A 15,644-nucleotide genomic window follows, 5' to 3' on the forward strand; every position below is an offset into this window, starting at 1 on the left:
CGCTCCAGCTACCCCGTAGGCTCCCTGAGAGCAGGAGTCAGGACTTTGTTTCCTCGCCATCTAGTACGGTGGTAAATGAAGAACACAAGCTGAATCGAAATGCATGTTCTTCACAAAATCAGTCACCTTGGTTCAGAATATGCTGGAACCCTACTGGAGTGAGCCAGGGGGTATTGGATGAAAGCCAAAGGGATGTGGTTGCCCTCACTCAGCCTTATCTTGCTGGTTTCACAGGGGAAGCCCCAGGCCCAGAGGCAGCATTTTAATCAGATTGGGGCCCACTAGGTTCCTCCCACAGGGCTCTGATCACTAGGTGTGGGGCGGGGGGGGCAGCACCAGAGAGGAAAAGCTCAGGGGCCTGGCCTCTCTCTGAACTGGGGAAATGGGTCACAGTGCTGTGTACCTGGTCGATGGTGTTACAGTCAGCTGAAAATCTATTCAGGATGCTTCCAAGGGGCGTGGTCTCAAAAAACCTAAGATGCAACCAGAAGAACGGTTACTCATCTGTTTATCTGTTCATCTGTTTATCTTGATTATCTTCCTGTTTATTGAATGAGGGTACTTATTTCTTTGATTTTAGTGTCTCTGGAGTCATCCCCGTGTCTAGCTTCCTACGGGTGGTTGCCTTTGCAAGTCTGTAGATATCTGGTCTGTGTCCCTGAGAATTCCTGCAGCTGCCCAAAGGGGTGCTGGCCCCTCACTAACCTCTCTGGCTCTCCAGCCCACATGTGACCATGGCCACCTTCCTCAGCTGCTTGCTCAGCCTGACTCACTCAGCAGCTGTCCTGAGGACACAGAGTCTTCTCCAGAGGGACGATCTGCCAGGGGGAACGGGGCTCTGGGGACAGCCTGTCAGCTGGTTGACCCTGTGAGGCTACTCTGGCTGTGATCCAGGACGGGCCCAACCCTAACCAGAGAGTTTCAGAAGCACAGATCTGGGACAAATAGAGGGTAAGTTACCCTTGAGGTCATGTCTGTGGGCCACAGAGAGCTCATGAGACTGAAAAGCAAAGGCGTAGTCAGATGGTGAGGCCTGGCACCGACAAGAGGCCAGTAACCTGTTTGCCTGTCGAGCTTTAAAGCTGAGTCAGCCAGTTGGTTGGGCAGGGACCATCTTAAACTAACTCTTTCACACCAAGGGGCCTTTGGGATTTGTGTCCATCCCATTCCAGGAGATCAAAACATGTCCCTGTGTCTCCAGTGTCAGAACCTGCAGGCTGGCTGAGGGGGGAAGGGGAGAGCCGAATCTGTGGGTGGAGATGGGCAGATGGTACCTGCCTGGGGAAGGGAAACTGAGATCTACGTGGAGCCTGCAGACGCTCACTTTGAAGGGCTGCTGTGACAATTAGATGAGCTGATCACGGAGACTCCTAGCACTGTGTGTGGCTGAGTAAATGCTGGTTCTCCTCTGCTTTCTGCCCCGAGGAGAGCACTTGGCACACACCGTGTCTCGGGGCCACATGCCCCGCGCCCCGCAGCCTGTGACAGAGGTTGCAGAGCTCCACTTTATAGATGGGAGAGCCGAGGCCCAGAGAACAGGGACTTGCCCGCAGCCCAGGCTGCCTGGGGGAGAGGGGTACCTCATGGGAGCCAGGATGATCCGGTTCAGCAGGCTGCGGTGCAAGCTTTTGGCCACCTTTAGCCCTGTCCACTCCACGGTGACCGACGTGACAAGGCACAACACAATGCCCAGGCTGCACAGCACCGTGAACACCATGGCGTAGACAGTCTGGTCGAGGGAGCACTCCTGGGCCGGGCAGAGAAGGAGGCGGGCTCCTGGGGGTGTCCCCGGCCCAGGCCTCCCCTCCCTGACCCCTGCCCCGGGGCCGCCGGCCACACCTGGCTGAGGGAGCAGTTCCTGGCCGCGGGGCTCAGGGTCAGGGCGCTGTCGGTCCACTTGGCCAGCCAGTAGTCAATGGCCACCAGGACCATGTGCTTGAGCAGCTGGGAGAAGACGAGCAGCGACAGGAGCAGGATGCCGGCGGACGACAAATACTTGGCACAGGCTCGCCACGGGATCTTGGCTCGCTGGTGCAGCACCGAGGACAGGTTGTCCTCCTCCTCGCTCTCAGCGGCCTCCTCTGCAGGCGCAAGAACCCCCCGTGGCTTCACACTGTGCACCCCTCTGAGGGCGAACGGGGGGCACGTTATCCCTACTTACAGATGGGGAAGCTGAGGCACACAGAGGGGAAGGGCTCGAATGGAAGTCACACTACCCCACCACCTTCCCTGAACCCCAAGCCTTGGCCGCCTGCCCCCCATGGTCAAGCAGAGCTCAGGCCACGATTTCACTGCCCATCCCACTGCCTGTACCTTCCTCCTCTTCCTCATCCTGCAGGAGGCCGTCTCTTGAGGACATGGCCCGGGGCAGGCCCTGAGGTGGCTCTGTGGCTTTTCTCTCCACAACAGTCTCCTGAAAGACAGATACATCCTCAGAGGGTGCAGGGGGAGAAAGAGAGTGTGGGGGGCGGCAGTGACCAGTGTCGGGTTTCCAGGTTGCCACCTCTGGGGGAGGGTCTGAGTGGACCACAAGTTTGTCTTACCAGAATTTTTTTTTTAAGGATTTTGTTTATTTATTCATGAGAGACACACACACACACACACACACACACACAGACACACACACACACACACACACACACACACACACACACACACGAGAGACAGGCAGAGGGAGAAGCCGGCTCCATGCAGGGAGCCCGACGTGGGACTCGATCCCGGGTCTCCAGGATCAGGCCCTGGGCTGAAGGCGGCACTAAACCGCCGAGCCACCCGGGCTGCCCGTCTTACCAGAATTTCCTCCTTCCCGTTTATCAGCTAACAATAGCCTACTCTTCCAGTGGGAGTAGGGACCCTCGATGCTGGGTCGCTGCGACTCAGGTGGGCTGATCATTCTCTCAGGCTCCAGGGCTGAGACCCAGCACCAGCCAATCTCACGCTCCCCATCCCTGGCCCCAGGGCCACTCAGGGTGGGCATGTGACCAAAGTGGACGAAGGACAGTTAGCTTGGGATGTCCGCTGCCTGTCATGAGACAGGCAGTCTCTTGCTGGTGGAGGTGTCGAGCCAGGACAATGTGAGCTCCAGGCTGCTGACAGCTCTTTCTGCCACCAGGAGAATGAGGCCAGGCTGAGGGGAGCGGAGCCACGGGAGGGCGCGGTACAGGTTCCCCGTGAGTGTTTAACTACCTGGATCCAGCTCTACCTGAAGCTGATGCCTTTTCCTTCCATGAAGCTTTATAACTAAATGGTTTCTGACTATTTCAGGATAAGGGGAAGGTGTCCACTGATTCTGCCCTGAGTAGCTGGCACAGGTCCTGGCTCTCCTCCGACAGGGAGGTTCATGCTCAGCCCCCACATCTGTCCTTCAGGGGTTTTCTTAGGGCAATGAGGGCTAGGAAGACCTCTGTGTGTTCAGTTCTAACAGAACCGTCCTCTCAGAGGCTGGCTGCCTGGCCCTTAGGACACACTCACCTTCTCCAGCTCTTGGTCCTGCCGATTCATGAGGGTCTTCCAGTGCTCAAAGAGCTGGCACTCAGACCTCTGGAAGTCCTTGAGCGTGCCCTCCCTCTGGATGGTGCCATCCTTCATCGCGATGATCTGGGAAGGGAGAGACAGACCCTGCTGATGGGAAAGGGTGGTGGCAGCCACACCACCCCTCCCCAAGGAGTCTGAGATGGACCTGCACCCATCCCCTCCCCCCATACACCTGGCCCCTGGCTCTCCCACTGCTGCGAGCCGGGACTGACAGCCTACCCTCCCTCACCGATGCACTGTCAGGATTTAGAGTTCGGTACTTCTGGGGGTGTAATTCTCAGTGGTTGCCCCATGGATGCTAAGGGGGTTTGCAGAGCAAATGAGTATACCCTGGTCAGGCTGTCGGATTCCTTGCCGGGATTCTGTCAGGGGCAGCTGTTTTCACACACTTAACAGCTAAATGCACGCTACCTTCAGCTCCTCCTGACCGCAGGTCTGGTAGTTCCCACCAGTGGTTGACAAAGTACCTATTGGTCTAAGTGTGTGGGGCCTTGCCTCTTTGAAATCAAAAAAACTGATTTTATTTGAAACACTCAGTGTTTCGCACTCCTAGACACTCGTCATTAATTCAGAGCCCTGTCCCCGCTCCTTTCCCCCCACCCAGCCCACACTGGGGTGTAGGGAAGGATGCCTGGGAGCCTTGATCACTGACATTTCAAGTCAGTCATGTCTTTGTCTGCCTTCTTTGGACTAAAGATTGTCCGGAACTGCCCTGCCCAGGTCACCATGGAAACTCATAGATCTTCTGCACCTATTATAAGATTTTTAAAAAAATATGGATTCCTCCCACCCCTTTTTCATAATAGAGGGAGGATTTTACCATAGGTAGAAGGAAGACTGAGGCCCATTTAGCACAGGCGTGCAGCTCCAGGAGCCCCTCAATTTTCAGAGGCAAGGCCCAGATTTTAAAAGTCACATGGTTTCCGACTTAAAGCTTAAATGCTTTCCAATTAATCAAAAAGTAACTGTTGTCGACATATTGAGGAGTATAGAAATTCAGTTAATGTGGAGTCTCGCAAAATTGCACTCTATTGATAATATTGAAGTTTCTACTGCTACTTGCATTGTTTGTTTCCAGATTTTTCCATCTGATCCTGACTTAAATGCTTCCTTGGTGGGTCAGAGGGTGGGAAGATGGCTCTTCCATCCAAACAGGCAGTCCCAAGGCCAGGGGGATGAGCCATCAAACTGGGCCATAAACAGAAGGTAGGAATTGAGTGTCTGCTTCGTTCTGAGACTTCTTGGTGTCAGCCTTGCATGTACCCACAGGGGCCCCAGGTGAGGATGGGAACGTCGGCAGCTCTAGGGGATACTGAACCCTTGGCCTGTGCAGGATCTGCTTGAGCCACTCAGCCTGCATGAAACCATTCAGTGTGGATCTCTTTGGCTTTGTGGCCCTCAGCAAGTGCAACTGAGACACTGACTCCTTTGAAGCTGTCCTGCCTCTCCCACTTCAGCCCTCCATAGCTTGACCTCCTTGTGGCCCCTCACCCAGTCTGCATGTGGCAGGTACTGGAGCTTGTGGGTCACGAGGACCACTGTCCTTTTGTCGTCCTGGAGCAGCTCAAGGATCCCAGCCTGCATCAGGTGGTCACTCAGATGGACATCCAGAGCTGAGAAGGGGTCATCCTGGGCAGAGGAGAGAAGGTAGGGGCAAGTGTGGGGAGGGGGTTAAGAGTGAGAAAAAAAAACCCACCAGAGTTATCCCAGCTCTGGTCCAGGGACTGACACTAGTTAGCTGTGTGGCCTTGGACAATGCACTTAACCTCTCCAGGCTTTAGGCGGCTCATCTTAAAATGAGGCTGTTTTTAGTTCTTGCTCTCAAGCAGATGTAATCACAGGCACTTCTTGACTCCTGAACCTTCAATAGCTCCCCATTGCCCATGAAGTCCAAATTCCTTAGCATGGTAATCTAGTCCCTCTATGACCTGCTCAGTCTAGCTTTCTGGTCTCCCTTATCTGTTCAGTCCAAGTTCCCTGTACTCCAGGTTTCCAGGGAACTTGCCATTCCAGGTTTTTATGTATGCTCTTTCCTCTGCCTGAAGTGCCATTTTTCCTTTTGCCTGCCTGGTTAACCCTACTCATTCTTCAGCGCTCTACCCTAGCTCTTCCTCTGTCCTTTCTTGACCTCCATGCCTTGCCTTCCCTCCTCTCAATTCCAGTTGTGATAGTTATATGTCCACTCTGTGAGGCCCCCAGGAACCGACACCCCTTATGTCCATGCCAGGTACAGAGTAGGAGCTTAATACAACTTTGCTGAAATAAACCAAAATACCCACTTTATTTCTTCTTAACAAGGTTGTTTAAAGCTCATCTAAGACCACGAAGAAGCCAGGGCTTTGTAAAGTGCTATGCCAGGTGGTACCAAAGACGATGAACCTTTGCATTTTGAAATGTGTTTAGTGGGGAGCATTTATGTGTATTGGGGGCGGCAGAGGGAGAAGAAAGCCAGGATCAGAGACCTGAGGTTCCTTCTTCTGACTCCCTACCCAAACAGCCTCCCTCTTTCCTTCTGTTGAACTGACTCCTCTTTAATGTCCTCCTCCAGGAAGCTCTCCCTGACTATTCTAGCCCTCACAGCTGTCTCCTTGGATAAGGCTCCTTATAGACTGCACCACGCAGCCTGACTCAGCTGGGCTGTGGCTCTTGAGTGTGGGTGAGCTCTATCTCCCTAGTTAGAAATCTGAATCTTTGAGGCCGAGGGCTGGCTCTCAGAATTCTTCAGTGACAACCACAGCACCTAACACAAAATGTGGCATGAAATAGGAAAGGGTTAGCTAATAAGCTGATCTCATGTTTGATTGCTAGTGGTTATCTGGAGCACTGTGTTGAGAAGGATTCTGAGGCCAGGTTAAGTTGCCCACGGAAACTTGATGTGGGGTTTCGCCGAGTTGCGTTCATGGATAATGCTGAATTTTCTATTACCACTGCTGTGATCATTGAGCGATGTCTGCTCTGGGCATGGGATGCAAAGTGGAAGCCTACATTCTACGTATCCGCCGTGATTATAGTGGGACTAATAAGTCTTGATAGTTTGGGGCTGTCCTACAGGGAGGTGGCCTGTAACTACTACTCATTTCCCCTTATAGCTACCCAGAGTTCAGTGTGATGTCCACAGTGGGTCATGTGCACTATCCTTGCCTCAGCTTCCCCATCAATGATTAGGTAATATCTCTAGCAGGAGAGGTTTATTCCTGGAGAGGGAGGTTGTTGGGTGGTGTGCATGTGCGTGTGCATGCGTGTGCGTGTGTGTGTGTGTGTGTGTGTGTGTGTGTATAGGCAGTGAGGGAGGGAGGGCCCCAAGGGAGATACCAGCTAATATACTCACCAAGAAGACAACATTGGTGTGCTGGTACAGGGCTCGGGCCACACTGATTCGCTGGCGTTGGCCACCAGATAGGTTGATGCCCTATGACCAAAGAGAGGAAAGGTCGTGCTCTCATCACCCCTCAGAAAAGACTGTCCTGACCCTTACTTGGCTGTGAGCTCTTTGAGATGGAGGCCTGGCTCTATCCACCTCTTTGCCCCTCTTCACCTTGAAGACAGGAAGAACTTGTTTACTAAATTCATTAGCAGTTGGAGAGTGTGATCCCCACTTATGTCTGAAGATTCATCAGGTTGGTGCTGGGGACCATCTGACAGACGACAACTAAGACAGAGGAAGTAGGGGGGCACCTGGGTGGCTCAGTGGTTGAGCATCTGCCTTTGGCTCAGGGCATGACCCTGGGGTCCTGGGATCGAGTCCCACACCGGCTCCCCACAGGGAGCCTGTTTCTCCCTCTGCTTGTGTCTCTGTCTCTCTCTCTGTGTCTCTCATGAATAAATAAATAAAATATTTAAAAAAAGACAGAGGAGTAGGGATTTAAAATCACACCTAAGGAGGACAGTCTTGGGAGAGTTCTATTTGCCTAAGCTTACGGAGGAAGGGCCCCACATGGCGAGTATACATGAAGGCTATGGCCCCGGGCCTACCACAGTGTCAGGTGAGCCTTTAGTATATGCGTGCCGCACGAATGAAGGAGATGCCAACCCACCTCCAGCCCAGGAAGGCACTAGTTGCAAAGCTGCCAAGGATGGCCAGCAGCCCGGGGCTCAGGACCATTTTGATGTCAATGCAGGCAGCTCTTCCACCTTTACCCTCTCATATTTTCCAGTTACCTGCTCTCCCTGGTGGTGACAGGTGGGGATCAGGGGAGCTCGAGGTCCCCCCACAGAGGCTGCCACTAACCCGTTCCCCGATCTGAGTCTGGTCTCCGTGGGGTAGGATGTCGATGTCCGGCTGCAGGGAGCAGGCCTCGATGACCATTTTGTACCTGGAGTGGTTGGGAGTGGAGGGGGCGGACACGGCTGGTCAGCCTGGCCAGAGTTGGGTCTGACCACTCGCAGAAGGTCATTAACTTCTGGGCAGCTGTGCTCGGGGTGAGCAATGGCTTTAATGGCCTTCTGCCTAGGTGCAAGCAAACACCATGTGAGCTTGAAAGAGCTGAGGGCAGCACCTCACAGGGTCCTGGGGCCAGTTAAATATTTGAAAGATGAAATTGGATGGTAGCAAATATGCCACGTAAGTGACAAGAAGGGGCCCATGGCTCCTGTGCAGTGGGAGAAGCTATAGCTGGAGCCCACACTTGGGGCACTGCCAGGGAAAATCACTGCTGGTTGGTTTAGGCAGTAATGATGATGGCTAATCAAATATTTGCCCAGCCTGCTCCTCTCATACTTCACCGGCCAGCTCTTAGCTTGGGCAGGTGCCAGCCAGGGTGCATGGAGGCATCAGAGTGTCTTGGTGGCATGTAATTGGGTGTCAGGCAGCCTTGGATTTGAGACCCATTTCTATCACTTATTGGCTGGGTGGCCTTGGGCAAGTTACCTAACCTTTCTGAGCCTTGGTTTCCTCATTTGTAAAATGGGGGTACTAATAGTAGCTGCCTCCTGGGGTTATTGTGAGCATCAGAGGAAATCATGCATATAAAGAGCAGGACACTGCATCTGGCACCTAAAAGCTCCATCGATGGTAGCAATTATTATTATCATTGAAGGGAAAATAGTGCATGAGCTGCTGAGCTGGGGGTAGGGAATAGTGGGAAGCTGGGTCAGCCTTCCCCTTAGCCTCAAGGGAAGGCATCGAAGCTTCCACACAACGCTGCCCCCACCGCCCACCCGCACCATACCCACAGGAGTTGGACTGCCCTGATGCCCAGGCACATCTGGATCATTTCCAGATGCACCATATGGAACAGGCTGGAATCCAGATAAGCATCCTGGAGAGCAGAATGGTGGGTGTGTGTGATCGATGGAGGGGCCGGGCAGCTGGCAGGGCTTGGGCACTGGGGAGGGCCGGCTAATGCTGCCCTTGACCAACCTCCCTCCTCCCCCAGCCGTCTCCCTCCGAGAAGCTTTTACCGTTGTTTGTTGAAGGGACTCTCAAAGGTGATATTCTCCTCCACAGTGGCATTTAGCAGCCATGGTTTCTGAGAAGCATAGGCCACGGGGCCTCTCTTCCTGGAATAAAGCAGGCGGGAGTAGGGGAGGCATTCTCAGGGGCTCATTCTCAGAGGCAGTTGTCAAGCAGATGGTTTAGACTGGGAAGGTGCACTTGGCAGGAGTCAGCTCTGGGTGGGCGCAGTGACCTCTCCCTCCCCAGGGCTTGGGGCGGCTCAGGTGCCCCGGTCTTAGCAGCCTAGCGGGGACAGGACCTCAATGTTGCCCTGCCCCACACCCAACCTGTCCCAGTCCTGTTGTCTGTTATCCCTGAATCTTCACCCAGAGCTGGGAGGAGCCCAAAGTGTGATCAGACCAAGTAAACACTCAACCCCTAATTTCCTTCTTCTCTGAGTGGCCCTCAAACCACTTGATTTTGATGTTAGTAGGCAACTCTCCAGTTCCAAGTGGAAAGTTCCAAGTGGAACTCTTTAAAAAAGCAGAGCCACGGAAACCACATTTAATGTGATATGGTTTTTGAAGACCAAACACCAGGAGCGGGGGATAAAAATGGTCTGGTGTGAAGGGAGCAGCTTGATGCACAGAAGCAGCAGTGGCTTCTGAACCAGCTGACGGAGCACAGAGCCCTCCTGGGCCTCCTCCCTGCAGCTGGGCTGGGGCCTGGGGTAGGGGGCTGCCTTCCGAGTTCTGTGGCTCCCTTGGGCCTGAGAGCCCCTCCGGGGAAGTCTGCCCAGAGCTCAGGTGTTCCCAGGTCACAGTACCTGACGTCCGAATCAGCCACTGTCTCCCGCTCTGGGCTGCAGCAGGGAAGAAAGGACACAGCTTCAGGGCTCCCACGCATGGACCAGCTTCTTCACAGACATTCGGGCCCCCTCAAACCCGCCATGTGTGCGCCTTATCATCCCTGGGACCAAGGGTGCAGCCACACATATTGCACGGAGGTGTGTGGAGAGGGGCTTAGCCGTCCTGGGGGAGCCTCCACTGCCTGACCCTGGGTAGCATCCCCGGTACGTGCAGGGTGCATGAGGAGGGCCCAGGGCCCCAGCTGAGAGGGAGAAGGAGGGACGGGCACCGACAGTGTAAGCTTGTGTGCGTGTGTGGGGGGATCCTGTGTCAGAGGAGTATGAAGGCCACCAAGTGGCTCCTCCAGACTCAGCCTCTGCATCAGGGCTCAAGGGTGCAGACTGGCCTCAGACAGATGTGGCTGTCAAAGCAGCTGGGACGGGGAGGGCTGTCTGGAAGGGGTCAGGCCAGGCCGGCAGCTCGTGTGTGGGAACCTACAGCCCATGGAGCTCTCGGGGAGGCAGCCAGAGGGCCGAGAGGGCTCAGGCCAGGTTTGAAGCCTCGTGTGGCCCCGTCAGAAGACGGCAGTGGAATCCAGGGGATCTGCTGGGAGAGACGTGGTCAGCTGCAGTGCCCACGAGCCCTGGACGGCCTGCACCGGCTCAGGTGTCAGCTATTCCGTCCCGCTGTACTCATCCGCACGGTCATACTTGTCACATACCATGAGGTTGGCCTTTTGGCTCAAGAACCGTGGTTACTAAGGCCAGGGAGGCTGGGCCTGTCATCACATCCCGGCACTTGGGGACAAGGTGGGAGAAAGGGCAGAGAAAACACGAGGAAGTGAAACACTCTGGTGTCAGAGCGAAGGCCAGGAGCTTAAGTGTATTTACAAAGTTGAGTCATCGCTCCCAGTCCCGACTTCACACCACCTCCAGTGTGTTTCGAATGTTCTTGGGGGATGTGAGGGTAGGGAGGGTTCTGAGGGTCTCAGAGCCTCGTGAATCGGTTTCACTTGGACTTTTCAGGCCTGTACACTAAACATAAAGAAATCAGGCCGAATTTTCTGTCCGGCCTGGGCGATATCCATCTCCTCTTTCAGAGGCCTGTTTCTCAACATTTTTTTTTCAGGATCATTCCCTAGGGCCTCTTTAAACACTTTTTTTTTTTCCTAATTGTCTTTTCCCTGCCACATTTGTTTTCCAATTCAATGGTTTTTAGTATAGTCACAAGGTTGTGCAAACATGACCACTAATTCCACATTTTTATTACCTCCCCAAAATAAACTCTATACCCATTAGCACAGCCTGTGGGAGGCGGGAAGCTACTTTCTGACTATCCACCATGAAATGTGTATGCATGTATGTATGCTTGTGTGTATGTATGTATATATTTATCATTTTAAGTAGGCTCCACGCCCACCATGGGGCTTGAACTCACGACCCTGAGATCAAGAGTCGCATGCTTCACCGACTGACCCAGCCAGGCGCCCCCGTTCACTATGAAATTTTTAAGCCACAGATACACTGTATATCTGTTTATATGTGATATGGCCCTTTGAAGGGCCACAGACGAGAATGTCTAAGTTTTTTCTCTAAGAACCAGATTTTGCCATTGTTGAGAAAGCGTGCCTTATGATAAGGCCCTGTGCCTCTGACACGATGTAGGCTGCACACCCTGGAATCGGGACTCCGTACCCCACACCCTCCCAGCCCTCCCAGCCCGCCAGCTTCTTCCCTTTGTTGGGACCCACTTCTAACCCAGTTCCGAGGCTGTACCTGGGGTCCTCTCCCGTCTCCTCAGGAAGGCTGCTGGGGCACAAAATGGGAAAAACCAACACCAGTTACTTCTCACTCCACTGACTTTCTCTCCATCACAGAGGTCTTCGGAGAACAGCAATCTTTGCAACCCCCGTCCCTCCCATCCCTCCCATCCCTCCCAGTGTCCCCAAATGGCTTCCTTGGGGGGGGCACAAACTGCTCTTCTCATCTCTGTACCTCCCACAGCACCTAGATGAGCACCCTCCAAATAGCAAGGGCTAAATCCGTGCTCCTGGCACTGGCTCAGAGCAGCAGTGAGGCTAGCATCACAATGGTTTTCCAGTTGGAAAACTAAAGCTCAGAGACGGAAAGTGACTTTGCCAAGGTCAGAATCAATTTATATAGTGCTTTCAAACTGTAGATTGGGACCCACTTACTGGGTTTGAGGTAAGTGAACAGCAACTCCTCCCCCACCACCCCCCGAAGAAAGTATGCATGTGATTAAGATGTGTAATTTTTGGTGAAGTTTTTTCCTCTATCAATGCATGAATGTAGTGGACTGTGATGTAAAATATGTTTCACACCATGGATTATGGTAAAAAAAAAAAATTGAGAACACTGAGTGAGGCAACTTGAATTTTGGTGCCAACTTTGCCAGTGCTCTTTCTCCTGCCCCACACCACCTGTCAACCTTCTGCCAATAGAATGTGTGCTTCTGACATGCACATTTGGGGAAAAGCAATTGGCTCTATTTTCATACAGATCTTACTTTAATCATACTAAAACTAGCTAACATTTATATTGAACTTTTTTGTAAGCACTGTGATAAGCACCGTAATAGTATTGTCTTTTTTAAACTTAAAATAATCATAGGAAGGAGGCTGATTTTGACTGTCTCCACCTTACAGTCAGAGAAAGAGAGGGTCAGAGAGGCTAAGTAACTTGCCCAGAGCCACACAGCCAACAAATCGCAGAGAACATAGAGCTATCTGACTCTAAAGCTCCATGCCTTTTTTTAAAAGAAGGTTTTATTTATTCATTCATGAGAGATACACAGAGAGAGGCAGAGACATAGGCAGAGGGAGAAGTGGGTTCCCTATGGGGAGCCTGATGCGGGACTCAATCCCAGGACCCCAGGATCATGATTTGAGCTGAAGGCAAACACTCAAGCACTGAGCGACCCGGGTGGTCCTAAAGCTTCATGCTCTTAACGACCATTGTTACTTCACTGTGATTTGTCAGAAACCCTGGGCTGGACAAAATCAGGAGTGGAAAGGAGCCTGATGCGTCCCTTCTGTGTCTTGCCAAGGGGCGGGACTGAGGGGAGATCCTGATGGATATGTAGTCACATGTACCCTCGGTTTCTGTTCTCTGGTTTTTGGGATCTCATCTCATTCTCTCAACCTCAGCGAACCTCATGTTCTCCAACCACCAGATTGCTGTCATTTCTGGGCAGCTGGTAACGTGAGACAGATGAAAAGCCAAAGCTTACAAATTCCAGCTCTGGCCACAGCACAGATAAGCTTGTCCCTGGAATCTTCCTGCCTTGACTGCTTCCAGAGTTGCAAAGGCTGTTATTTATCTGGGAGAAAGCACATCTGCAGCCTCTCTGAGGACCTCAGCGCACAGTGAGCGCTCTCGGCCCTAACTCAGTTTGCATCATTGTCTGGGCTGCTCAATTAGCCCTTATAATGGACTACCTTACTCTCTAATCAGCTCCTGGCTAAGTCTTTTATCTCCAGTGGGATTTTAAGGCAGGAAGAGCATCTTTTCCAGCCCTCACATTGCTTAGCACACGACAGACTTATAATAAAGGGAGGTTATTAACTGACATCTTAATGATTTGGGAAGAAGGGAGGGGGAGAGACTTGCGCTCACTGGGGGCCGTCCTCATGCCCGGAACAGCGTGAAGATGTTTTTGTATTCACCACGTCATCCACAGGCCAACACTATAAAGAAGGGTTCGCATCCCCGTTTTACAGATAGGGGAAACTGAGGCTTGGAGTTGGCAATGACATGCCCAGTGTTACAGTCAGGGAGGGGAAGCTGGGTACCTGGTATGAATCCAGGTACATCTTTGCCTTTTCCCAGTGTCGCCCCAGCCTCCCTAGAATGAGCCTCCCCGGGCCTTTGTGTGTAGTAGATGTTTCCATCTGAAAAGTACAAACTGGTACATGTGGCGCATACTTTCTCTCATTGATTCCTGGGGTCTTAAATGTGTTGGGACCATTGCATCCCTCCTCTGCCTGTGCCTTGGGGACCGAGCACTGAGCTGAAGGACAATACTCCCTGGTTCTCCCACCCACGTCCTTCCCGCCAACGAGCCAGGAGTGAGGCATGCGTGTGCGCACCGCACTGGAGCAGGGCACAGCACCGGCCTCACACGCCAGTAGGGCAAAGCAGACAGGGACAGAAGTCAGAAGGTTATGAGGGCCACGAGGAGTAGGAGTAAGAAATCATTGTAGAAATTTTGGGGAAAAGGACCCACAAACTCTTTGCAAATGTGCAGAAAGGAGACTGGAAACTTCTAGGTGATGGCATATTAAGTGGTTTTTAGCTTCTTTATAGTCGTGCCTCTTTTCTAATTTAACTGTCATCCCTCCAGAATCAGAGAACAATGTAAATTTTAAAAACTTTGAAGGTTTTCAAATTTTTTCACTAAAATGAACTCTGAAGTGAGGGGAGGACCCCATGCCGGGACAGGATTCCGGGGCCGGGGCCAGAGGAAGAGGAGGAAGGCAGGGCAGCGCAGAGCTGGAAAGAATATGGGCTCTGGAGTTCGTAACCTGAGGAGCTGCTCTGCTCCTGCTTGTGAGATCTTCGGCGACTCCCTTTCCTTAGGGGAGCCTCTGTTTCCTTCTGCATAAAACTGTGGTCATGGCACAAACCTCAGTGATGCTGGGACAGTGTATATACAAACAGCCTCGAGCTGGTTGGAGACAAGGACGTGGGGTTGCAAAACAGGGGGATCATCCTTTCAGCTCAGTGCTTGGTCCCCAAGATGCATACAGAGGAGGAATCGAATGGGCCCACCACTCGTTTAAGACCCCAGCAATCAATAAACAGGGAAAAGGTAGAAACAGGTTGGAAGAGAAAATTAGAACTTTTGGGTTCCCGTGGTCCCTTCATCCTGCCCCTGAAAGGCCTGTAGCCACCTTAAAATGTTACCTTTTACCCACAGAGCCCTTTCCAACTCATGTCATTGGGTCCTAACACCAAGTCTCTGAGAGAGGAAAGGGTTTTCCTCATTGTCCCAAAGAGTAAACTAAAACTCAGAGAGGTAAAATAACCTGCCCAAGGTCACACAGCAAGCAAGTGGCAGACTCAGGACTACAACCAGAGACCATCTGGTTCCCCACCTGGCTTATCACCTCCATGCAGTGCCCCTTGTCTTGTCTGCTTACCATCTCACCTGACCGGCCTCCTCCAGGAAACCTGGGGTCACTTGAGCCCTTTACCCCTACTCCCCAAAGGCTCCAGGAACTGCATGGGCAGATGGGACCACAAGGCAGTCATGAGAGGAGGCTGTTTCTCACCTCCTAGGGAATCAGGGGTCTTGGGAGGTGACCTTCACACCAACCCCCACAAGACAACAGCATCCTGAGGCAGACCCAGGGCAAGCTGGGCCCAGGCCTCCTGAGTGGGCACAGACAGAAATAACAAATGGTTTCTGCGTGGGTGCCTCAGCAGATGGTGGGAGCAGGGGCAGCAGGGCGCGCCCGGGAGACTAATTTGTAGTTCCTCATCAGGAAATGGAACCTTCCTCCCCACTCCAGTGCTCTCCTCAGGGCATTGCTTCCTGTTGGCTCCCTGGGGACATTTAAAATGGGTCTCCTGTGGTCATTAATGGCCCTATTCCTTACTTCTAGGGAAAGAATTTCACTTGAGTATATCTGCTAATATTAACTTTTCATCAAAATGTTTTCTTCTCAGATACTAAAGAGAGAGTTTGCAAATTCCCAGCTTGGTAGTGCTCTGAAGCAGACAGCCAGGCACCGGCAGGCACCTATCATTAAGGTGGATGCGTGGGAGCCACGAGGTTCTCCCTGAGATCCGGGGCTGACGGCAAATGTGCTGGATCTGCCCGGGGCCGCTGCAGTAAACGTCCAGCCTGGAATGCAGGACTTCACC

At 52.6% G+C, this 15,644-nt stretch overlaps 1 protein-coding gene across 7 annotated transcripts in view; it reads right to left on the reverse strand.

Annotated features, from left to right (window-relative positions):
- ABCC8 (ATP binding cassette subfamily C member 8) overlaps nt 1–15,644 on the reverse strand; it is a 75,788-nt gene that overhangs the window by 11,805 nt on the left and 48,339 nt on the right. For 2 of the 7 annotated variants that reach the window (XM_038569178.1, XM_038569180.1), the window contains exons 17-27: nt 11,514–11,564; nt 9,735–9,770; nt 8,935–9,033; nt 7,763–7,847; nt 6,863–6,943; nt 5,026–5,163; nt 3,472–3,597; nt 2,314–2,413; nt 1,840–2,081; nt 1,581–1,747; nt 404–473 (exon numbers count right to left, since the gene is read on the reverse strand). In XM_038569178.1, the coding sequence (XP_038425106.1) occupies nt 404–473; nt 1,581–1,747; nt 1,840–2,081; nt 2,314–2,413; nt 3,472–3,597; nt 5,026–5,163; nt 6,863–6,943; nt 7,763–7,847; nt 8,935–9,033; nt 9,735–9,770; nt 11,514–11,564 (1,195 nt within the window). The remainder of the gene's footprint in view (nt 1–403; nt 474–1,580; nt 1,748–1,839; nt 2,082–2,313; nt 2,414–3,471; nt 3,598–5,025; nt 5,164–6,862; nt 6,944–7,762; nt 7,848–8,934; nt 9,034–9,734; nt 9,771–11,513; nt 11,565–15,644) is intronic. The other 5 variants (XM_038569184.1, XM_038569182.1, XM_038569183.1 and 2 more) reach the window with 3 other exon arrangements.

Source organism: Canis lupus, chromosome 21 (assembly GCF_011100685.1).
Source record: "Canis lupus familiaris isolate Mischka breed German Shepherd chromosome 21, alternate assembly UU_Cfam_GSD_1.0, whole genome shotgun sequence".
NCBI lineage: Eukaryota > Metazoa > Chordata > Mammalia > Carnivora > Canidae > Canis > Canis lupus.